The following is a 20,684-nucleotide window of genomic DNA, read 5'->3' on the forward strand; positions in this document are numbered from 1 at the left end:
TACGGCTTGATGCTGAGCCATGATTGGTCGTTATCTGAGCACTTCAGCGTCTGTGATGTCATTTTCAGTGGACAGAAGTGACAAAATGGCCGCCCCTGAGATGGCTAAAAACGGGTGGATTTTGCTGCTTGAATCACAATGCTGGGTTTAGACTAGTGGGCCTGCATAGAAGATATTCTTCAAAAAACAAGTTTGGGTTGACTTCCGCTTTAAGAAGAGCATACTGTACACTACGGGCTGCAACTTCCATCTTGTGATCCAATGTTGTGAGACACATTAGCAAAGTAATGCAAATCAAACCGGGTTTCCGTGTTTACCAATTCAGTTAAGGGCTTGGGTTTTTGAAAAATATATATTTTCATGCTTTAATATTAAGAATACGAATGTGAAAAGTTTACTTCACGCAAACCCATTTTTTTCAAGAATATGTTCTACGCAAGCCCACTAGTTGGAACAGGGCATTCTGATAAATATTGCGTTTGTGGAATAAGTGGCGGCCATTTTGTCTTCTGTCGACTGAAAATGACATCACAACTGCTCACAAGGACCAATCACGGCCACGACAGAAGACAAAATGGCCGCCCCCAGAGATGGCTAAAAACGAGTGCATTTTACTGCTTAATTTATATTCCACAAACACCAAAATTAATCCGAATGCCGTGTTTCAACTAGTGGGCCTGCTGGGAACATATTCTTGAAAAAAAATATGTTTGGGTTGACTTCCGCTTAAAAAAATCGAACTGTTACGAAACTGGAACAAATGGTAGGGTGACCATCTTACCAGTGACGTGAAATTGTCATGGATTTTTTGGACAAAAATACACAAAAAAAAACACTATTTGGAGCTTTGCAACAGCTCCTCCAGCCATGAACGTATTGTGTTGGAGAGGTTTGAGTGTCCCGATAATCCCGGGTGCTCACTTGTCAGGGCTTTTACGCTCCTGGTTGGGTCGCCCAAGGCAAATGGATCCTTGGCCAGGGACCAGACCAAATGTGACTCAAAAGCCCCCGCGATGAATCAAAAGGCTGGAATTTCATTTCACATGCTTGGACTCAGATGTGCCCAAGAGTTCAGGCGCAGTGTCAAGGAAAAAATGTCAACAACTGGCAGCTATCATTTCCATTATTTAACTTCCCAAGCACTGGCTTTGTCTCGCAGCAAAATGATATTATAATTATTATTAACTCATTGACTGACAGACATTTTCAGACCCACTGTGAAAAAAATCGAAATAAAATAATAAATAAAAGTTTGCCATGACAGCCAGCCAATCACAGTCAGCCAGCGACAGTCAGCTAAACCCCCGTTGAAGACATTGTTGATTACGCAATCTCGGTCAACGTTAGACAGTCATCCGTCCCGTGAATCCGCTCCGCTTTCCACCTACTGGATTTCCCCAATATCAAGTTTGTCTGTTGCGCCGAGTTCTGCGTGGTTGTTTTCCGGCCCCCGTGGCCGTTGGGGATCCTCCAATAATAAAGTATGCTTTCTCCGTCCTGCCCTCTGTTAATTGCGCATTCAGAAAACAATGAAATTGAAGCATTCTGCGATTGCCACCTGCAGATTACGGAGCATTGCGCAACTTCGGCCCAAGACCAGTTCCCAATCTTCACTTCCAAGCCTCAACCCTATCGACTGCGAAGTTGACTGTTCTGACAAGGTCTACTTCCTTATCCAAGCATTACAACTATATTCAAAACTATAATTAACGTCGAATACATTTTGCAAGTGGAAAATAATCTCTTTTCCTAACAGCGGTTTAGCTTTGGTGAGACAAGCCCCGCCTGGGGATGAAACCCAAGACCGTCTCTGACATTTAAGGATGCTAACAGGTTACTTCAAAAAGTTCCTGTTCCAGTTCAGGTTTTATGATGGGGACGTTCGCTCGAGCGCAGGAATTTCCCCCCCCCCCCCCCCCCCCCCCCCCCCCCGATCACCCGAGCTTCCCGCTTGACATTTTTGCGTGTGGTTGAACACAGCGCCGCCTTCTCACACGTTAAGGCTCTGACGCATGCTTCATGAACGGATGAACTGAAGTCTAATGATCCTTAATAATAGAAGACGATATAGTCGGACAGAAGCTCCGGTTTCTTCCGGGAATCGCTTAATTAGGTGGGCTGGCTCCCGAGCGCGCTCTTACCGATGCGCTGCCCTGATATGGTCGCATATATCATTATTCCACATTAGGATGCAAACGCAGATTTTTGCAGGCCATGTTAAGTATTCCTGCATGGCTTCATTACGTCCGATTCTCAGCATGAGTGAGGAAACATTACGGAAAATTAAAGGCAAAAAAAACCCCGAGTACAGAAAGTCATAAAAATGCGAATTCACCTTTAATGAACTTTTTGGCCATTACGAGTGCAGCGTTTATGAATTTTTATTATCGGCTTTATCAGGCGCAGTCGTACGGCTCTGCAAATTTGTAGAAAGTTGAAATCAACTTACAGTAAATTGTGAGAGCACAAAGTACATCAAAAGTCATTACCATAATAAGGCGCGATCTAATCGAAGCCGATTGTGTGCTTGCGATGTGAATATTCTCTGGAGTAAGTCCGAGAGGCAGTGTTTTTTTCAACGCCCTACAATGAGATAAGAATAAGAAAAACAGTCGTACTTACTGCAGAATGGATTTGTTTTCTGGAATGTCCATCAGGACAGGAGGCTCGGCCGTTTGGGAAGGGTTGCCTGGCTGGTTTGTGTGTGAGACTGAGTCACGGACACCTGGGATGGGGTGAAAGGACGAATACGAATTAATACACCCTCACCGGTCACAACATTAGGTACACTTACATAATACAATGAGATCCCAAACTAAAGCGCCGTCAAAAATGTTGCCTTACAAATCATATTAAAGCTCATGTTGTACTTTACTTGATTCATTTCACTTGAACTCATTCGCTGCCATCGACGCATTTATTCGTCTTTTCACAGTCCAGCCTTTCAATCCCAGGAACTTATTTGTATTTTTTTTCCAATTTTTTTCCAACGTTCTGGTAAAAGTGGGTCTGAAAATGTCTTCCAGCGAATGACTTAAAAACCTCGATAATAGCTCATTTCCGTGCTGGCCCCAGTGATGAAGACAATGTTGAATATACTGAAAGGGTCAAAAGTACTATTTTGCAGAGTATAAAAGGATGTCAATTTGAAACACAGTTTTGTGCCGCTGTTATGTTATCGACGATAGAACTCTGAAAACCACACCGCGTTGAACGCATCAATCGCAAGCTGACGGAGGAGAAAAGCTCTCCTCTATTTACTTCTTGACGCGGTTGTTGGTCACGGTGAGAAATTTTTATTCGCGAGGAGACAAAGGGGAGTGAGACAACAAATCACTGTGGCCAAGTGAAGACTGTGGAGGATAAAATGCAACATCCAGCACAAAGGCAACGGCGATAAAAGCAACACATCGTCCGTCATACCATAGAGCTGCCAGACGCGGACCTTGTCTTCGTAGGGTAAGTCGTACTTCAGAGGGTCTCCTACAGGACCCTGGTAGTACGGTCTCATGATGGACTCCATGGCTGAGGTGTGGACAAGACCGATGGCGTGACCGAACTCGTGGACGGCCACTGCAAAAAGGTCCATCCCGTGAGAGTCTGAGGAAAATAAGAGCACAGAGAGTCAAACACAATGAAATCACTGAAAAAAAAAAATCTCAGTGAGGAGCAGTTCAGAGCATCAGAGAGCAAATCAAATGCTGGCACGTTTTATTGGCTCAAAGTATTTCCGCACTTGCATGCCGGTTAAAAAAAATGTTAGCGTATTACTTGCCCGTACGGATAAAGGTGATTATTATAATCCTCATAATATAATTGCTACATTTGTTATTTTCCATCTGAATTAAAAAGAAAAAAAAACAACAACAGATCAATGGTCAACCGGCGGCATCCAGGAATAGATTTGACTGCAATTTGATTTTGTGACACGATATAACTAAATGCTCTCGATCAAATGAGGTGAATAAAGCCACGTTTCAAAAAAGCAGTATCGCGCAGTTTGGCCCCATTATCCGTCTACCTTTTCCATTGTGTGTAGGCTGAGGCAGACGGATGCATTAGCTACATGAATAGCCTGAGAGCGTTGACATTTTCTAAAATGGCTCAAAACAGATTCGGAGACACTGACATAATCAGTGCCCGAAAAAAAATGCCCTAAAAAAAAAACATTATTCAATAAAATACATGTTTAAATATGTAAAACTGTTTATTTGACTAGCATTGATCTTATTTTACAACAAATTAAATTAAAAAGCATTATTTAATAAGGTCAAAGAATACATTTTTTTTAAAAAACACAAGAAAAAATAATTGGGCGAAAAAAAAAAAGAGGCCGATTTAACGCTTCAAATATTACTGGACTCTTGATAATGTAAATTCTTTGTGGGCCAGATGAATGAAAACCAAGTTAACCTTTACAGTATGTTAACCTGTTCACGGTCACGGGGGAGCCTGAGCCGATCCCCTTCAAGCGAAAGGCGTACTGTACCTCGGCATGGGCCTTTGACGTTCTAGCGTGGTTTTAAAAAGTCAAGGTTGGAATAGTCGTTAAAACCGTCTGTCGCCACTAATGAGCTCGTCTTTTCTTTTTTGAGGGCATTTCTTAGCAGGGGGGGGCCTCCCTTTGCACTATGATTGGCTGCTTTGCAGAAGTGAGTAAACGAGGCTAACCCCCCTCCTACTTCTCAACTGAGCAGAAAGGGGAGGGGGGAGCACACAGAGTTAGACACACATAGGGAGGCGAAAGAGATTTAGGCAAAAACTGCAGCATACGTATAACGGTTGCCTTTTTGCTCTGTTGATTAATTGTCCTAAAACAAACAAAACAAAACAAAAACACCAGCAGGTTCTAGTTAGCCCCAACAACAACATGAGTAGCCCACAGGTCTGCTCCGAAAATAGCTTACCAGTGATGGGACACTGTGACTTACTAAGAAGAACTAAAACAGAGCAAAAATGTTAACACGTATTTATTTAGTTAAGCTAAACATAGCACACGTTTGTTTATGTATCAAATATTGTTCATAAGCGAGCCAGCCTTCATCCAGTCTCGACCAGTCTAGTTGATCACGTCATTGGCAAAGAACCTCAGCGCAGGGTTGGAAATTGTTACTGAGAAACGCGGAACACCTTACTCACAGACTCGTTTTCATTTGCTTAAAAATAAAAATGATTATGTTTAACGGAGAAATGCTGTTTATTATTGACCCAAATATTTCAAAAGAGGACATTTCAGAGCTGTAATTTTAATACCGTGATACTGTAAATTTTTATAGACAAAAATAAAACCAGACACCAACAGTGACATCTCTTTGGTTCAGTCAACAGTAATTTTGTTTTATTCCAATTCTAATAATCGCTTCTCATCCAAACTAGCTTACCGTCCTGTAAGACTGTGGTGGGTACAGGTAGATTTTTTTAACAATTTTTTAACTTTGGTGACGCAAAAAAAAATGCATTCCACACTGGACTGACATTAACTAATCGCTTTTATTCTGAATAAGGTGTGAATTTGCACTTTGAGATTTATTGCCCAAATGTAAAGTGCGTTATAAATTAAATGTATTATTATTATTATCACAACGATTTATATTATATTATAACAACGAAAATTTCCCCACTGTGGGATCAATAAAGGCGTTCTTATCTTATCTTATCATTATTTGACCTTCCAATGGATTGTGGCCTAGAACAAAGTGTTTAAAACCCAAGTCAGGTGTTATAGCCTATGGACGTTCATCTTCTTACTGAACAAATTGAGAGGAGGATTTGAATCGGGAGGATTCTAGCACTGTCGAGTGTGCGGCGGGGAGATAACTTTGCTAAGCCTGCCTGTGTCTCGGGGTTGCCGGTCAGAACCAGAGAGCAGATAGACACCTCGGCGGCGGCCGCCGGGCTATTCAAACGAAAAAGCCCCTTCAATTCCGCATTTGACCGCTTTTATAGAGAACTCGGGTTTTTCAGAAATGCAGAGCACTTGCATGTCAGGCTAAGCTAGCAGAGAGCCCCCGACGACTGCAACCTTAGCTTGGCACTTGCAAGGGACACACACTCGTCCTTCCAGGTCGCACCGGGGACCTTGGCAAGACAAATGGCGCCTGTAATCTCCGGGAGCACACGGCGCAGACGGGGAAGGTGAACAAAAGGAGGTATTGCGAGAGAATAAGGGCTTTGAACTAATCGTGTACCGGGCATCATGTTTAGGAGCCATGCGAAGGGCTAAATGAATGGAGTGTTGGCCCGCAGACACAGTGGAACGCGTTTGAGAGAGTTTGTCGACTAAATGCAGAGCGGGCTTTCAAAAGCTCTGCAGGCAATCCAAATTCTTTTATATTAACCAGTCAACGCTTTGCGCTGACGGATTCACAAGTGAGTCATCACGAAGTAGCTTTTATATCAGCTCAAATGCTTTTATTGTGCAGAAACTACGCCAAAACCTTCGAAGCTTTATATACAATTATCGGGAGCGTATACAGTATGAGTGTGGGTAAAAGGATGAATGGCCCAAAATGTTTTTCCCCGAGATTTTTGCCATCTTGAACCAATCGCATCACATGTGCAACCAGCTTCCAGTTAACTCATTCACTGCCAATTTATTTGTCTTTTCACAGTCCAGCCATTCAATGCCAGGAACTTATTTATATTTTTCCCAATTTTTTTTTTTTTTTTTTTTTTCCAAACATTAGGGTCTGGCAGTGAATGAGTTAATAGAAGCAGGAAGTTGAGTACGCTCATCCAGAAAGCAATATTTATCCCCACTCAAAGTGTCTTTTACAGGATAACCTGGTTCACAAAATATTTCTGGCAATAAATACCAAAAAAAAAAAATGAACATTTTAAATCACCACTCAGTTTTCTTTTTTAGTATATACGGGTACACCCCAGCGGAACAATTCACCTGCTTAATGAAGCTTTTGTTTCACTCAAGATAATTAGTTGTCAGCAGCAGATTGCTTCATGGGTGATAATTAATAGAAGCCATTCCATGCCCATCAGAGCAAAAAGACCACGTCTCGGACCTGCTCTTATTTGATATTACCCCTTTCGCTAGTCTTAATGGAAGCCAGATACAGCGGCGGTGAACTGCTCCAGTAAATGCGCTGCTTAATATTCCACTATTCAGCATCATCACGCACATTAGGAGTTGGCCTCGGCGGACCAAGATTTAACGTCCCGCTGAGAACAATGCACTGGGAGAAGGTGGAAGGGAATTAGCAAAGGCAATTACTCAGCATTGGATTTGATCCGATAAGGTCCATTTCTCCGGAGATGATTGCAGAGCTGAAGCGCTAAAACATTCAGATGACCTAACAAGTCTTTGAAGGCATCGGCCTGCCCATTGTGAAAGTTGAACAATTTATGGCTCAGATAGCTCGGCGGCAGCGCAGCTGAGTTTAACATCTGTTGTCTGGACGGATACGCCAGACGCCGCGATAAACACGTCTGCCGAGGCTGGAGGAGGGCGTCGTGGGATCGCAGCAAGTATGCCACTGGAATATGTGTGTGTGTGTGTGTGAGACTTGAAGTAATTAGCTACGCCCCAATTGAGGGGCTGCACCATTCCCAATATAGCCGATGTGCTATATTTAGCCAAAACCCCCAATGAATGTCTACTTTTGGGGGACTTCCTGGATACGTCACATGTTCCCACCCTTAATAGGTTGCCAGGGGTTTTAATGACATGTCTCTGACACGCAATCGTCAAGATCCTCCAAGGAACTGGAACAATGTCACATTTTTGCAAGTGGGCCAACCCTCAGCTCTGTTTACGTTGCTCCAAGCCACTATTGGTCAATTTAATTATACCGCTGACACACACTTAAAGCGAGCACTCATAGAGATTCCAACACATTGTCGATAGCGGAGGCGGCATTTCATTAACTCGTTCACTGAGACTGCCGTATTTATTCGTCTTTTCACAGTTCAGCCATTCAATCCCAGGAATTTAGTTGGATTTTTTTTCAATTTTTTAAACATTAGGGTAAAAGAGGTTCTGAAAATGTCTTTTTTTTTTTTTTTTAATTTGTTTATTTTTAAAACAATCAACATTTTCAGCTAAAAAGTTTTTTTCCAACTGCAGTCCCTGTGCAAGGTGTCAAATGTGGCAGCGGAAAAATAAAATTACATCATCGGTTAACTCATGCACTGCCATTGACGTATTTATTTGTCTTTTCACAGTCCAGCCATTCAATCACAGGAACTTGATTTATATATATATTTTTTTTTCAGTTTTTTTTTTTTTCAAACAGGGTAAAAGAGGGTCTGAAAATGTCTGGCAGTCATTGAGCTAATATAAAAACACCTAATAGTATACAGAAAGACACATTGCATACACATTACTAGCACAAAACAAGCAGCGTTATAATAGCAGCAGGCAGGAAGCACAAAACAGTCCAGGTAAAAAGTCACTGGTCATGTGTACAAATTCGTTTCTCAAATAACCAGGATTTTAACACATTTCTAAAACAGATAAAAGTGTCCACATTATGTATACGGGGGAGGAATGGTGTTCCAAAAATGAACTGCTCTTACTGAAAAGGCCAATTTTCTGAAGGAACTTTTCTTCAAAGGGACTCCGATCGAGTGATCAGATCGAGTCTGCCTCATGCTCTGGTTTATGTGAGGGATAGATATTTCTTTACACTTGTAAAATGTATTCTGCATGAATTCTTACCTCATGTAATGTTTTAGAGCAATGATAACTAGACCTTGTTCCTCGCTCACTCTCTAATATTGTATTATCACGTTGTTGTAAGACAAAGCAAGATGTCTGTGGTTGGGGGGGGAGGGGTGGGGGGGGCAGTTTTATGAGGCAGATGATAACTGCCTGTTCATGTGTATGCGGTTTTGCCCAAGAGAAACAGGCAGACATTTCTACAAAGCAGCCATTAGGATGAATTTCGACCAATACCTCTCATTATTCACTCTCAAAGTGCTCGTCCTGTCTCTTGTTTACTAAAGGTTTAACATTTTTCGCTTGGCACCGCCAATTGTTGATTAATGTACGAACAAACATAAACATATACATTTGATATTTTGTTATCGCTGCACTGTAAGACAAAGCAAGACGTCCGAGGTTGGGGAGCGCCAGTTGCAGATGATAACTGTGTCTGTTCATGTGTATTCATGACCTCACCTAAGAGGAACAGGCAGACACTTCTTGGAAAGCAGCCATTAGGTTGAGTTTGAACTGTAAAATTGTATCTCCCATTATTCTCAAAGTGCTTGTCTCCCTGTGTACGAAAGTCTTAACATTTTTTCCTTGGCACCGTTAAATTGTCAACTGTGTGATCTTAAAGCGGAGATCAGCCCAAAAATATTTTTTGTGGCAAGAATAAGTTATATGCAGACCCACTAGTTATAACAAGGCATTCTGGTTAATATTGTGTCTGTGGAATACGAGTGGAATACGCCTCTCAGGCGGCGGCCATTTTGTCACTTCTGTCGACTGAAAATGACATCACAGATGCTCAGGGCTCAGGTAACGACCAATCACGGCTCAGCTTCTGAAAACAGGTCAGCCGTGATCGGTCGTTACCTGAGCCCTGAGCATTTGTGATGTCATTTTCAGTCGACAGAATTGACAAAATGGCCGCCTCCTGAGATAGCTAAAAAAGGGGGTGGATTTTGCCGCTTAACTCATATTCCACAAACGCAATACTCATCAGAATGCCTTGTTTCAACTAGTGGGCCTGCATAGAACATATTCGTGACAAAAATATGTTTGGGTCACCCTTCTCATTATAAGATTTACTGGGTTGTTAAGTTTCACACTTTATTGGTGGGCGGGCAACCCTGACAACGGCATATTTTTGTAGAAGACATTGAAAAGTCAGTTTTCCATAATGTTCAATAAAAAAAAAAATTTTTTTTAAAACACGAGATGGGTACGCTAAAGGTTCTGGGTCCAACTCCCATGTGTGGAGACTTTCCATTAGTGTGAATATGAGCGTGAATAGTTGTTTCTCTGTACGTCCTGTGACTGACTGGCGACAAGTCCAGGGGAGTACTCTGCCTGCGGCTGGAATTGGCTCCAACTCAACCGTGACCCTCATGAGGACAAGTAGTACAGAATATGGATGGATGTTCCCAGAAGCTCTGAGGTCAGAAAACCCGAACCCAATACAAATTTGGGAATTTACAATTTTGTGGTTTTCGGGGGGGTTGGCGGTTCTGAATTTCCCTGCAAATTTGAAATGTTCTCTCTTTGCTGATTTGTATCACTATACTGAAATATTTCTGCGAATGAGCCGTGGCATGCGAATAAGGAGTTAACCTGCAGTGTATCCTCTTCAAAAAAATATCAAAACAAGGCCACCGCCGAAGGGGCCTTCTAAGTGGAGCGGTCTTTGCACGGTGTTATAATGTGATACGCCGGCCTTCAAATGCAACCTCCAAATCGCGCTTGCATGTGAATTAGGACTAATGATCAACGTTAATCTTCTATATTTCAATCTATTGCCCAAGTGTGGTGAAAATGGCTTCTTCTGAAGCCAAACAATACACTGAATTCAGGAGGTGTTCCCCCCGCCCCCAAGTAGCCGGACATAGACCGTACATAGATGTGTGTTTGCTTTTTAGATTAAAAGGTCTGATGCACTCGGATGCAAATTTCACCCTTGAGGGGCTTCATCACAGCGGGGGTTTGGCTTAAAAGCGGGAACCACTTGCAGAGCTCCATGATTCATACGCACATACACCCCCACACACACACACCAAGTGAAGGCCACTTGAATTTACTTACTACCTCCACTGACTCTCACTAAATAGTTAAAGGCTGATGAAAATAACATCAACTTTTTAGCTAACAGCACTTAAAATCTTCAAACATCAGAGTGTCATCTCAGTTCAAAGTACACACATCCTTTCGGGGTGCCGCACACATTTTGTTGGTTTGTTTTTTTTTTTTTTCCCGCTTACAGAGGAAGCTTGCTTTTCATGATTAATCTGTATCTGTAATCTGCAAGTAAGGTAGTATTGAAATGGCAACAGGCAGTGATTCACGGACACATGAACATACAAAACCGAGACAGTTAGATTAACTCATTCGCTGCCAAGGACATATTTATTAGTCTTTTCACAGTGCAGCCATTTAATCCCAGGAATTTATTCATGTTTTAAAATTTTTTTTTTTTTTTTTTTTTAAATCAAACGTGACGGTAAAAGAGGGTCTGAAAATGTCTGTCAGTGAATGAGTTAATAAAGTTGACATGAAGCATGTTGGCAAAGTAGACAAGGGAGCATGACGGACAGAAATGAACCACAATAAAAGCATGTACAATGAAAACAGAATTGGCCCAAGAATGGAACCTTGAGGGAAAAACAGGACATACTAAAACCGAGGTTCCCCTTGTACAGTGGAACCTCATTTTAAAGAACGACTCAGTATAAGCAAAAAAACATTTGACTATGTGTCTCAGGTATCTTTGTTGTTGTTTTATTGCCTGCAATGGCCATTTAGGAGTGAGCAATAACCACAATTTAATTTCTTCATCATAATCTGTGTTTTCATTTCATTTCATTTCACATTTCAATTCAGTTCCACTGTCCTTTAAATTAACAAGAAAACTGTCCTAAACGAAGAAACCACAATGGTTACAAAACATACTGATGAGACTTCTGGCATGTACAGAAAATTACATGAAATATCAGCTATCTTGTTTGAATTATTCAAAACAAGTGTGCCTTTTTAATAGGCCGGGTAGGAAAAACACTCGCTGTTTTGACCTTCATTTTTAATTTCCTTAGACATCAACTATGATCTTTTAAACACAGGACTACAGATGCCTTGAAAGTTCCGCAGACCACCAAGCTGCCCTTAGCTGCATCTCGTGCCATTTTGTGTCAGATTTTATTGAAAAATCAATAGGATCTCGTTTTCTCAAATGACTCCTGATAGAGGGACCTCTATGAACGCAGTGGACCGGAGCCAAATGCTATACCAATAGAAACATAATCACAATTTAATGATAAAAGCTGCAACTGTGACAAGATCATCTTTGGATGATCTTTCCTGTTAAGAAAGACCATGCTGGAGTTCGCTCATTGGCAGGAGGCGGTGGTGAAGTCAAAGTGTTTTGACAAGAATTGAATACAGTCATGTGGACACCTTTGACCACCGCACTCGTCACTTCATTACACTGATTACCGGGAGTTCTGTGGCTTGGAACAATTGATGCGAGGCAAAATGTTCAGGAATGCTTTGACAGGACGCTTGTTTTAGCAAAGAAACGTTTAATGAAGCAGCTCAATGTTTAAGCCGCAGGAAAAAAAAAAAAAAATGGACGACTTAACAACAAATGACCCTTGATGCTAAATCCTTCAAATGCTGGTGAGATTTAAACAGGAAGTCAACCCAAATGTATTTTTTTTTCCAGGAATATGTTCTATGCAGGCCAACCAGTTGAAACACGACAATATGATAAATATGAAATATAAGTTAAGCAGCAAAATCCACCCGTTTTTAGCCATCACAGGGGGCGGCCATTTTGTCACTTCTGTCGACTGAAAATGACATCACAGACCCTCGGGGCTCAGATAACGAGCAATCACGGCTCACCTGTTTACTGAAGCTGAGCTATGATTGGTCGTTATCTGAGCCCGGCGGGCGTGTGATGTCATTTTCAGCCGACAGAAGTGACAAAATGGCCGCCCCCAGAGATGGACAAAAACGGGAGGATTAACTCTTATTCCACAAACACAATATCAATCAGAATGCTGTGTTTCAACGAGTGGGCCTGCTTAGAACATATTCTTAAAAAAATATGTTTGGGTTGACATCCGCTTTAACCCGGCTCCACTTCCGTTTACTTTGGATGAGTTGGCCCAACATGAAGCCATCCATGCTGGAAATCCACAGTAGCCCAGAATATGGGTGCAGGACAGAAACAAGGAAAAAGAGGATAGAACGAGCGCTCTTGTATCATTGCACTCCACTGACCTTGGGTACAGCCGGAATCATTACACACGTGCATTTGACAGCATAGCTACACCTTAAATGACTATTTTCTTCATTATATGTCTGTCAACTGAGACACATTCACACAACAGACTGGTGGTTTCGCCAAGTGTTTTTTATCTTGGGCAAGGATCACTGGCTGAATTGTTTCCAGCGTACAAAGAGTTGGTAGAGAAATGTGACAAAAGAGGGATAAACCACTCAGTAGAATCCTGCCCAGGAGTCATTGGCAGTGTGGTTGTTTACATAGCTGATTTTCATGCAGCTGGCGAGGGATCAATTGTTTCTTAGTGCCAAATGATATGACTGATATGGATGCATGGTACATTGTGAGACCAGTCTACGCAGAATGCAAGTCGAGTCCAATTTATTTATAGCCCTTAATCACAGAAAAGTCTCAAAGGGCTTTACAAGCCAGTTCAGGGGTCCCTAACCGCCGGGCCGCGGGGCCACTTTGGACTAAATGCACAAGCTCGCAAATGAGTAAAATAAACAGACGTATTTGGAACGTTTTTGGGTAAAAGTGTTTGCTTCACAAATCCATTGGGAAAGAGTTGATACAAACTGATAGTACAAACAGGCAAATAAAGGGGGGGGAAAAAAAATGGAAGATGATTTTGAAAATGTTCAGTTTGCCATACACATAACGAGCCAGTCAGGCAACACAGAAACATTTCCATCGCCTTGCTAGGCTATAACCATAAACACTTTGGAAGCATACAAAATTGTTCTGAGTTTCAAGCGTGGAGATAACATGTTGTGTTTCCCAGCACTGACCGGGACTTGGCAGGCCGGTTTGCGTTTAGAGGCGCTTAGCATCATGTCCTCATTACAAATCAGCAGCTCTCCCGCAGCAGGCAATCTTGGATGAAACACCTTTTGCTTGATTAATCAAGATAACTTTGCGCCGAGCAATCTGATGTACTTTAAAAGCGTACAGAATCCTTGAAAACACCCTTAAGTTAGCATTCACCCTCTCACCTTCCTTCCATGCGTCTAACGAACCTGACCTGAAAACCTGACGGTGGATTTGATTTTGCGTCCAGACATTGACAGTCCTGAAGTGGAACAAAAGTGACAAAAGTCTCTCTCATTCGTTTGACTACTGTAGGAGATATGATAGAAGGGTAGAATAGATCTGGACTTAATGTTAGGTCTTACCAAGGGGCTAAGTTTTAACTAGGTTCTCTGGTCCAGAATGATTTAGCATTAGCATTTAGCATTCAGAACGAGCAGCAAAATCCACCCGTCTCAGGGGGCAGCCGTTTGTCATTTCTGTCTTTCTGAAAACGACATCACAACTACTCAGGGCTCAGGTAATGACCAATCACGGCTCAGCTTCAGAAAACAGGTTAACCGTGATTGGTTGTCACCTGAGCCCGGGGGGTAGTTGTGATGTCATTTTCAGTTGATAGAAGTGACAAAATGGCTGCCCCCAGAGATGGCTAAAAACGAGTGGATTAACTCTTATTCCACAAACGCAATATTTATCAGAATGCCTTGTTTAAACTCGTGGGCTTGCATAGAACATATTCTTGACTTCCTCTTTAACAAAACTTGACTAAAAAGCTTTTCTTCTGTTTCCACATTTAAGTGAAGTAAGATGCCCAAAAGAACCCTGTTGTTTGATGACTGTTTTACATTCATTGGATTTGTGTTTACATGCTGGTAGTGTTTATTTTTTAGTAGTGTTATTTATTTATTTATTTTTTTTACCAGCCACCACAGAGCCGCAGAGCGAAAATCAAGCAAGCAAAATCAATGTAAATGGCAATATTGATCATTTAATTGTGTTAAAAACCTTAACATAATTAAATGATCAATAGTACCAATGTTTTTGTTTGCATGAAGACTCCTGACAGGAAAATGGAGAACAGTGTAAGTGACAGGTGAAGTGTATTTAACCCAAAAAAAAAAAAAAAAAACACTTCCTCTCTGCCACAAACAATATTTTTCAAACCGCTTTGGCAAAGCTCCTGGAATTCTGCCTCTGTGCTTGAGAAAAGTCAAAATGCCCAAAATTGAGAAGGAGTATAATGGATTCCAAAAGAGATGATGTAGTGCGAGTGACAGAGGGACAAGAGAACATTCCGAGCCCCAAACATTTAAAGAGTATATTGTGCTTTCCAGATCAGACCGCAAATAGGCAGGCAGGCTCCCATTTAGGGAAGCTTAGCATCACGTCCTCACTCATCCAAACGAGCACATCTCTCAAGGGCAGTCTTGGATGAAACAAGTTTGGCGTGATCAATCACGATAAAAGCTCAAAACAGAACCACACAGTCAATTTGTGTCAAGGCAAAGATAATCCAGTTCTAAAAATAAAAGCATGGATCCTGTAATTAAAGACACTGTGATCCCAACAGCAATAACATGTGGCGTTTGCTTGGTGGCGTATGACAACTGTGTTCCTAAACACATTTCAAATGGCCATTAACAACATTTGTTTTTCTATTGAAATTGCTTAATAACTATTATTACCACATATCCTGGTGGCCTCTGCTCTACAGGACCTCAATTAATCAATAAATATGTAATGATCATGAATGAATTAAAATCACACCATGATGCATATTTTTTTTAAAAAACACTATTTATTTATTTTTTTATTTTTTAAATAAAGGCCCCAAACATTTTAGTGTCACTAGCCATTAGCCAACCAAACGAATAAAAACAAATGATTAAAAACATCACTCACCATCATCTACGCTTAAACGAGCTGACGTATTCCGACAAGTTTTATGGTAGAAATGACGCAGGAAGTAGACAGCTGTTGTCTGTGTATTACTTGATATAATAATCTGCTGATGAAGTTTCACTTTGTTCCTCGCCCCTAACGTAAATCTATCAAGAACAGCGGCGATCGGGTTAGTCGTTAGCTTCAGCTTTCCAACGTTCGACTCGGCCGCTAGCTTCCACTACGCATGCGTGACCACAACTTTAGTAGCATCTGCAATTAGCGTGTTATCAAACAAATGTCGCAACTATTTACTAGTATTTTTGACAAGCCTGTCCGAGAAACGTGACCCAGGATTTTTTTTTCCAGTGTTACGGGCGTAACAAGCTAGCATTCAGTTATTTCCGTAACAAAACGCGGGACAATCTGTAACAGTTGGCAGCTCTGGGAAAGTGTACCAGCGGTGGCACGTGAGCTCCCTCTAGTGGTACACAAAGTATCTCTGAATTACATGCGGTTCATGTTCAAACTGTGCATAATGCTACAGTGGCTTAATTTTGTCAGTTAAGATGTATTTAACTTTTAAGTACGGTACATAATCTTTTAGAAGCATTTGTTTTAAACATTTATTTCGGTACAATTGTTTTAATTGAGCTTAGCGTATGTGCAAAATATTATTTAAATACAGTTTTTTAAATTTTCCTATATTTAGGGGTAGAGTTACTATTCCAAATCATGCATAATGTTACAGCGCCCTACAGCTATTACTGTCTAGGAATACACCTGTGCCTCATTTTTTATGAGCACTTAAGCCTCCAGTACGACGGCGCTGTACTTTTGAAGTTGGTCATGATGTTGGTAGTTGGAGAGCTACGAATGCTTGGAGGTGGTAACTGGTGCGATGCGTTTTAGACCCACAGCCTGCAAACGACCTCTTTGTCTCTCACCTGGGGATCTGAAGGTCCACGCCTCATCATCATCGAAGTGCGTATCCCCGGCGGTGAAGCGCTCCCCGGGGAAAAAGGCATGGGCCACGGCGCCCCCTGGCCCGTCAAAGGGATATCCGTCATCGTGGTCGGCCTTGGTGAAGTCGATCTGAATGTCGGCGTCGCTTCCCGCCACCTCGTGGAAGTTAAGCGGTGCGATGTCACTCCAAACCTTCAGGGCGTAATGCATGAGTGCTCGAACGGTGTCTCTGCCCAGTAAGGCAGAGTCCTTTGGGAACGTCCTCACTCTGAGAGGGCAGAAAGGGAAGAAAGATATATTGTATGAATGGGGACATACATGCAAAATTGCCTGGCCACTCATCCATTGGGAAATTAAACAACCTTGGAAATATGTTTGATTCTGCCTATTTCTGAATGTGCCTGTGAGTGAGCAGTTTGCAAATTAGGACATCTCTAATCGGCCGATTTACATAATAACCCCCCCCCCCCACCACCACCAATTTTCTCGGCACATGACTTAGCAGCTAGGCTCCTAGATCAGCCATCGCTGATCCATCACATTAGTCGCTGGAAAGACGTAGCCAAAATTAAGCAGCAAGAGCTGCAGTGTTAGCACAAATCAGGTTTAGCTAACAGCGTTGACAGCATTAGCTTCTGATAACCAGCACATACGGCAAAAGTCAATGTGGGGGTTTGCGTCTGCCGCTGTGTCTGCTGAATACGCCACATCTGCAAACCAGTTCACAAAGTGTCATTGGGTTGCTTGGTGATAAAGTGCTGCCTCCATAAGTGAAAACACAATCAAATCCACCTGAATGCTCGATATATGATGAGGGATATGCTTAACTTAGCCAGTGGCCGTTTATTTGTAGTGTGGTCATGGAAGGGTGAACATCTGCTCCTGGGGGAGTCTGAGAATCTCGATTTTAGAATAGAAGTGTCCATAACATCACAAAAAGTCACGAGACTTGTTGTTTGCAGCTTTTTAGAAAAACTGTCGCTGGAGGCGTTGGGAAAGTTGCTGGATATTGCGATGAAGTTGGCAACTCAGAGTAGCCAACGCTTTCGTCACCGTGAACAAAAGCAATCGTCGGCATTTGCATGAGACTGATTCCGCCGTTATGTATGATAATTCTTTATCTTTTGCATCTTTTGACAGAAGAGTGCCCAAGACCTTTAATCAAGATACCGCTGTTTAAATCTGTTGAAAAAAATAAAAGTAATTACCGTATTTTCCAGACTATAAGCCGCATCTTTATATAAACCGCACGCACTCTACCTTTAAAAAAATAATGAAAGAAATATAAGCCGCACCTATCTATATTGAAAAATTTGATATTTACTGCATTTACAGAACGATTTTGAACTGTATATTTACATGTATGTACCTGAACAGATTCTTTCCTAACAGTGCCTTTTACACGGCGGCAATTTTTCTGATTACCACGGAACAGAACCAAGAGAAAATAAACAGTGCTTATCTTCATTTCACTGCCCGCTGCCATTCCAGTTTGTCGGTTAACGTCTACCTTTTCTCTACTTCCGCACACCGCCTAATTCAGAATGTACTACACAGCGCCCTCGCCTGTTGAACTCCTCCAACTGCAGTCACATCCTGTCAATGGCAATCGTACTGTATTGTATTGTAATTCCGGTTAGAGCGCCCCTAGTGGTGGAAGAAAAATCCACAGAATAGCCGCACCTTTATCTAAGACGCATGGCTCAAAACCTAGGAAAAAAGTAGCAGCTTATAGTCCGGAAAATACGGTATGTCAATTAGTACGAATATATAATAATAATGTACGTAAATAAATGCACGTCAAAAGACAGAAAGCTGACTTCTTTTTCCCTAATCTCGTTCCTTCCTTCATGCAATTTCCACTTTCATATGCCCAGTGGATATCGACAGTTGGGCCACGCATTCGCGGCATCTACCGTAAATCGTACTCGCGACGGCTCAAACGAAGCTTGCCTGAGTGGAAGAGGAGACGAGGGGTCTCGGGATACTTTTACTTCCTGTGGCTGTGCGGCTCTACGGAGACGTGGGATGACATCACAAACGACGCTAAGTACATGACACGCTACACCAGGCGCCCACAAACGCACTTTATTGACCTACCCCGCGGAGACGAGCAGTAATTACCCTCCTAATTGAAATGAAGCATCTCCTGGAGCGCACGCGACGGCAAGGACACACCCACTCACGACACTCACGCTCGCACATTTGAAAGTATTCGGCTGACAGAGAATGCGGCCCCATGCTGCGTTTTACCAAAGTGTCAGCATTCATGTGGCACATGCACGCACAGAGCCACGGGTCTTGTCATTCGGGCTGAGGATGAAGGTCCTGAAAATGAAAAGCTCCGCGCGGATCTTCCCTCTTGTCATGTCTTTCGCTCTCTTTTTTGCCTCTGTCTCTTTCCTCTTTCCTTGGCCATCATCACTATTCGTCACCAACTGAGACATGTGAGATAAAGACGTTGAGATTGTATTTTTTTTTTTTTTTTTTAGCTTTGGCTAGCTTATAGCAAGTTCCCCCGAATGTCGCCTTGTCACGAGCAGCAAAAACACAAGGCCGGTTTTCTGAGTTGTGTCTGATGTCTGACATGCACCGTGAAGTCAAATTCAAAGTTGACACTTTGAAAGAAATGTCGGCTTGTTCTCTGAGGGTACGCGCGCACCGAAAATCAAGCCAAATTTTAGGTCAAAGTCGGCGAGATAGGAGTCGGGCCTCATTATCTATGACTCGTCTCAAAAAGATCGTCCTGCGGTGTGGGTTGCGTTTGAGCGATTTCTCCATGATCGGCTCAGAAAACTGGCGGGGAAGACAATCGTAAATGTCTTCAATATCCACCCATTTATCTGAGTTAGGCCGAGCCACGGGATCTGTGACTATGACATAAAACGGAATTATAGCCAATTAGGAAGCCACCTGAAGGTCGCGCTTTTGCCAGACACCAGTAGAGGTTGTGTATGGTGTTTGTATAATGCGTCTGCTAAGTCGTTCGCAACAATAAAAATGACGTGGAGAAGAGTTTTCCACAGCAATGTAGCTACCATATAAGCTAACAGTTAGCGGTAGATTCACCATTGTAGGCCAACATATCGTTCTGTGAGTGGTGCGCTAGGAAATTAAAGTACCAAAAAATGGATACCGGTGCTTTCTATGCTGGAAACCGAAGCAAATTATCCTATTAAAAATGAATGGATTTAAAAATAATTTGTTCCAGTCTATCTCTCTTTTTAAGGGTTTTACAGAACTAAAAGTACCCTTTATTGTCTCTTTGTTTGCTGATAACGCTATGTTCCAGTTTCGATAGCTGTCAACCGAAGCAATATTTATTCAAAAATCCTCCCCGGAAACCGATTTGTGCAGGGTGGTTTCTGAACCACTATAGAAGGGGGCTCATAGACCAAAAACAACTTTTTAAGCTAAGAGAAAGTCATGTGATTTATGAAATATGCAAGAAACGGAGGACGCTCTTTAGCCGGCCACTCTGGAGAGCCGACGAGTGCGCGGCTTTCATTAAGACTGGGAAATCGTATTACCATGAATGAATTTGCACTTCATTGCATCAGTATGAGTTGAATATTATTCTACTTTCATGCCTCCCCTCTCATGCTGTCAACATTTTTTCCATGACCTTGCTACACCTGCTTCACAATGTGCCAGTAATGTGATAGTGGCAGGGCTTGGAATGCTGATTTGTTGAGCACTATGCAATTTAGTGACTCATGCCGAGGTTGATATTGTTGTTCCCAATTACGCACATGGCCAAATGTCTCCTTAGCTGAAAATGCAGCGCGACTAGAGGATGCCATAACCTCTAAAAGAGAGACTAAGTCTTCTTATCCTGCAAAAATAAAACACACAGCCAAGATAATGACCACATTAATACTCCATAATATGATTTAAATATTGCACGGGTTACAAAGGGAACATGTCCGCATGCTTCGGCGTTGCTTATTACTGCAAGCAGCTTCGCGTTATTATCTCGAATAGTCGCAGGGTTGCATGGACGGGCATGGCGGCGGCCCCTTCGGATACAGCTGTGGCGTTTCTTGACAGTCGCTAACAGCTGTGAGCAATGGCTGTAATTAG

The 20,684-nt window shown here is 42.2% G+C and overlaps 1 protein-coding gene across 2 annotated transcripts in view; it reads right to left on the reverse strand.

Moving 5' to 3' along the window:
- LOC147135735 (matrix metalloproteinase-17-like) overlaps positions 1-20,684 on the reverse strand; it is a 68,329-nt gene that overhangs the window by 6,874 nt on the left and 40,771 nt on the right. For both annotated transcript variants that reach the window (XM_086054254.1, XM_086054253.1), the window contains 3 exons: positions 16,583-16,869; positions 3,424-3,600; positions 2,623-2,725 (listed from right to left, as the gene is read on the reverse strand). In XM_086054254.1, the coding sequence (XP_085910380.1) occupies positions 2,623-2,725; positions 3,424-3,600; positions 16,583-16,869 (567 nt within the window). The remainder of the gene's footprint in view (positions 1-2,622; positions 2,726-3,423; positions 3,601-16,582; positions 16,870-20,684) is intronic.

Source organism: Filicampus tigris, chromosome 15, assembly GCF_054856515.1.
Source record: "Filicampus tigris isolate MCC_2025a chromosome 15, RoL_Ftig_1.0, whole genome shotgun sequence".
Classification (NCBI taxonomy): domain Eukaryota; kingdom Metazoa; phylum Chordata; class Actinopteri; order Syngnathiformes; family Syngnathidae; genus Filicampus; species Filicampus tigris.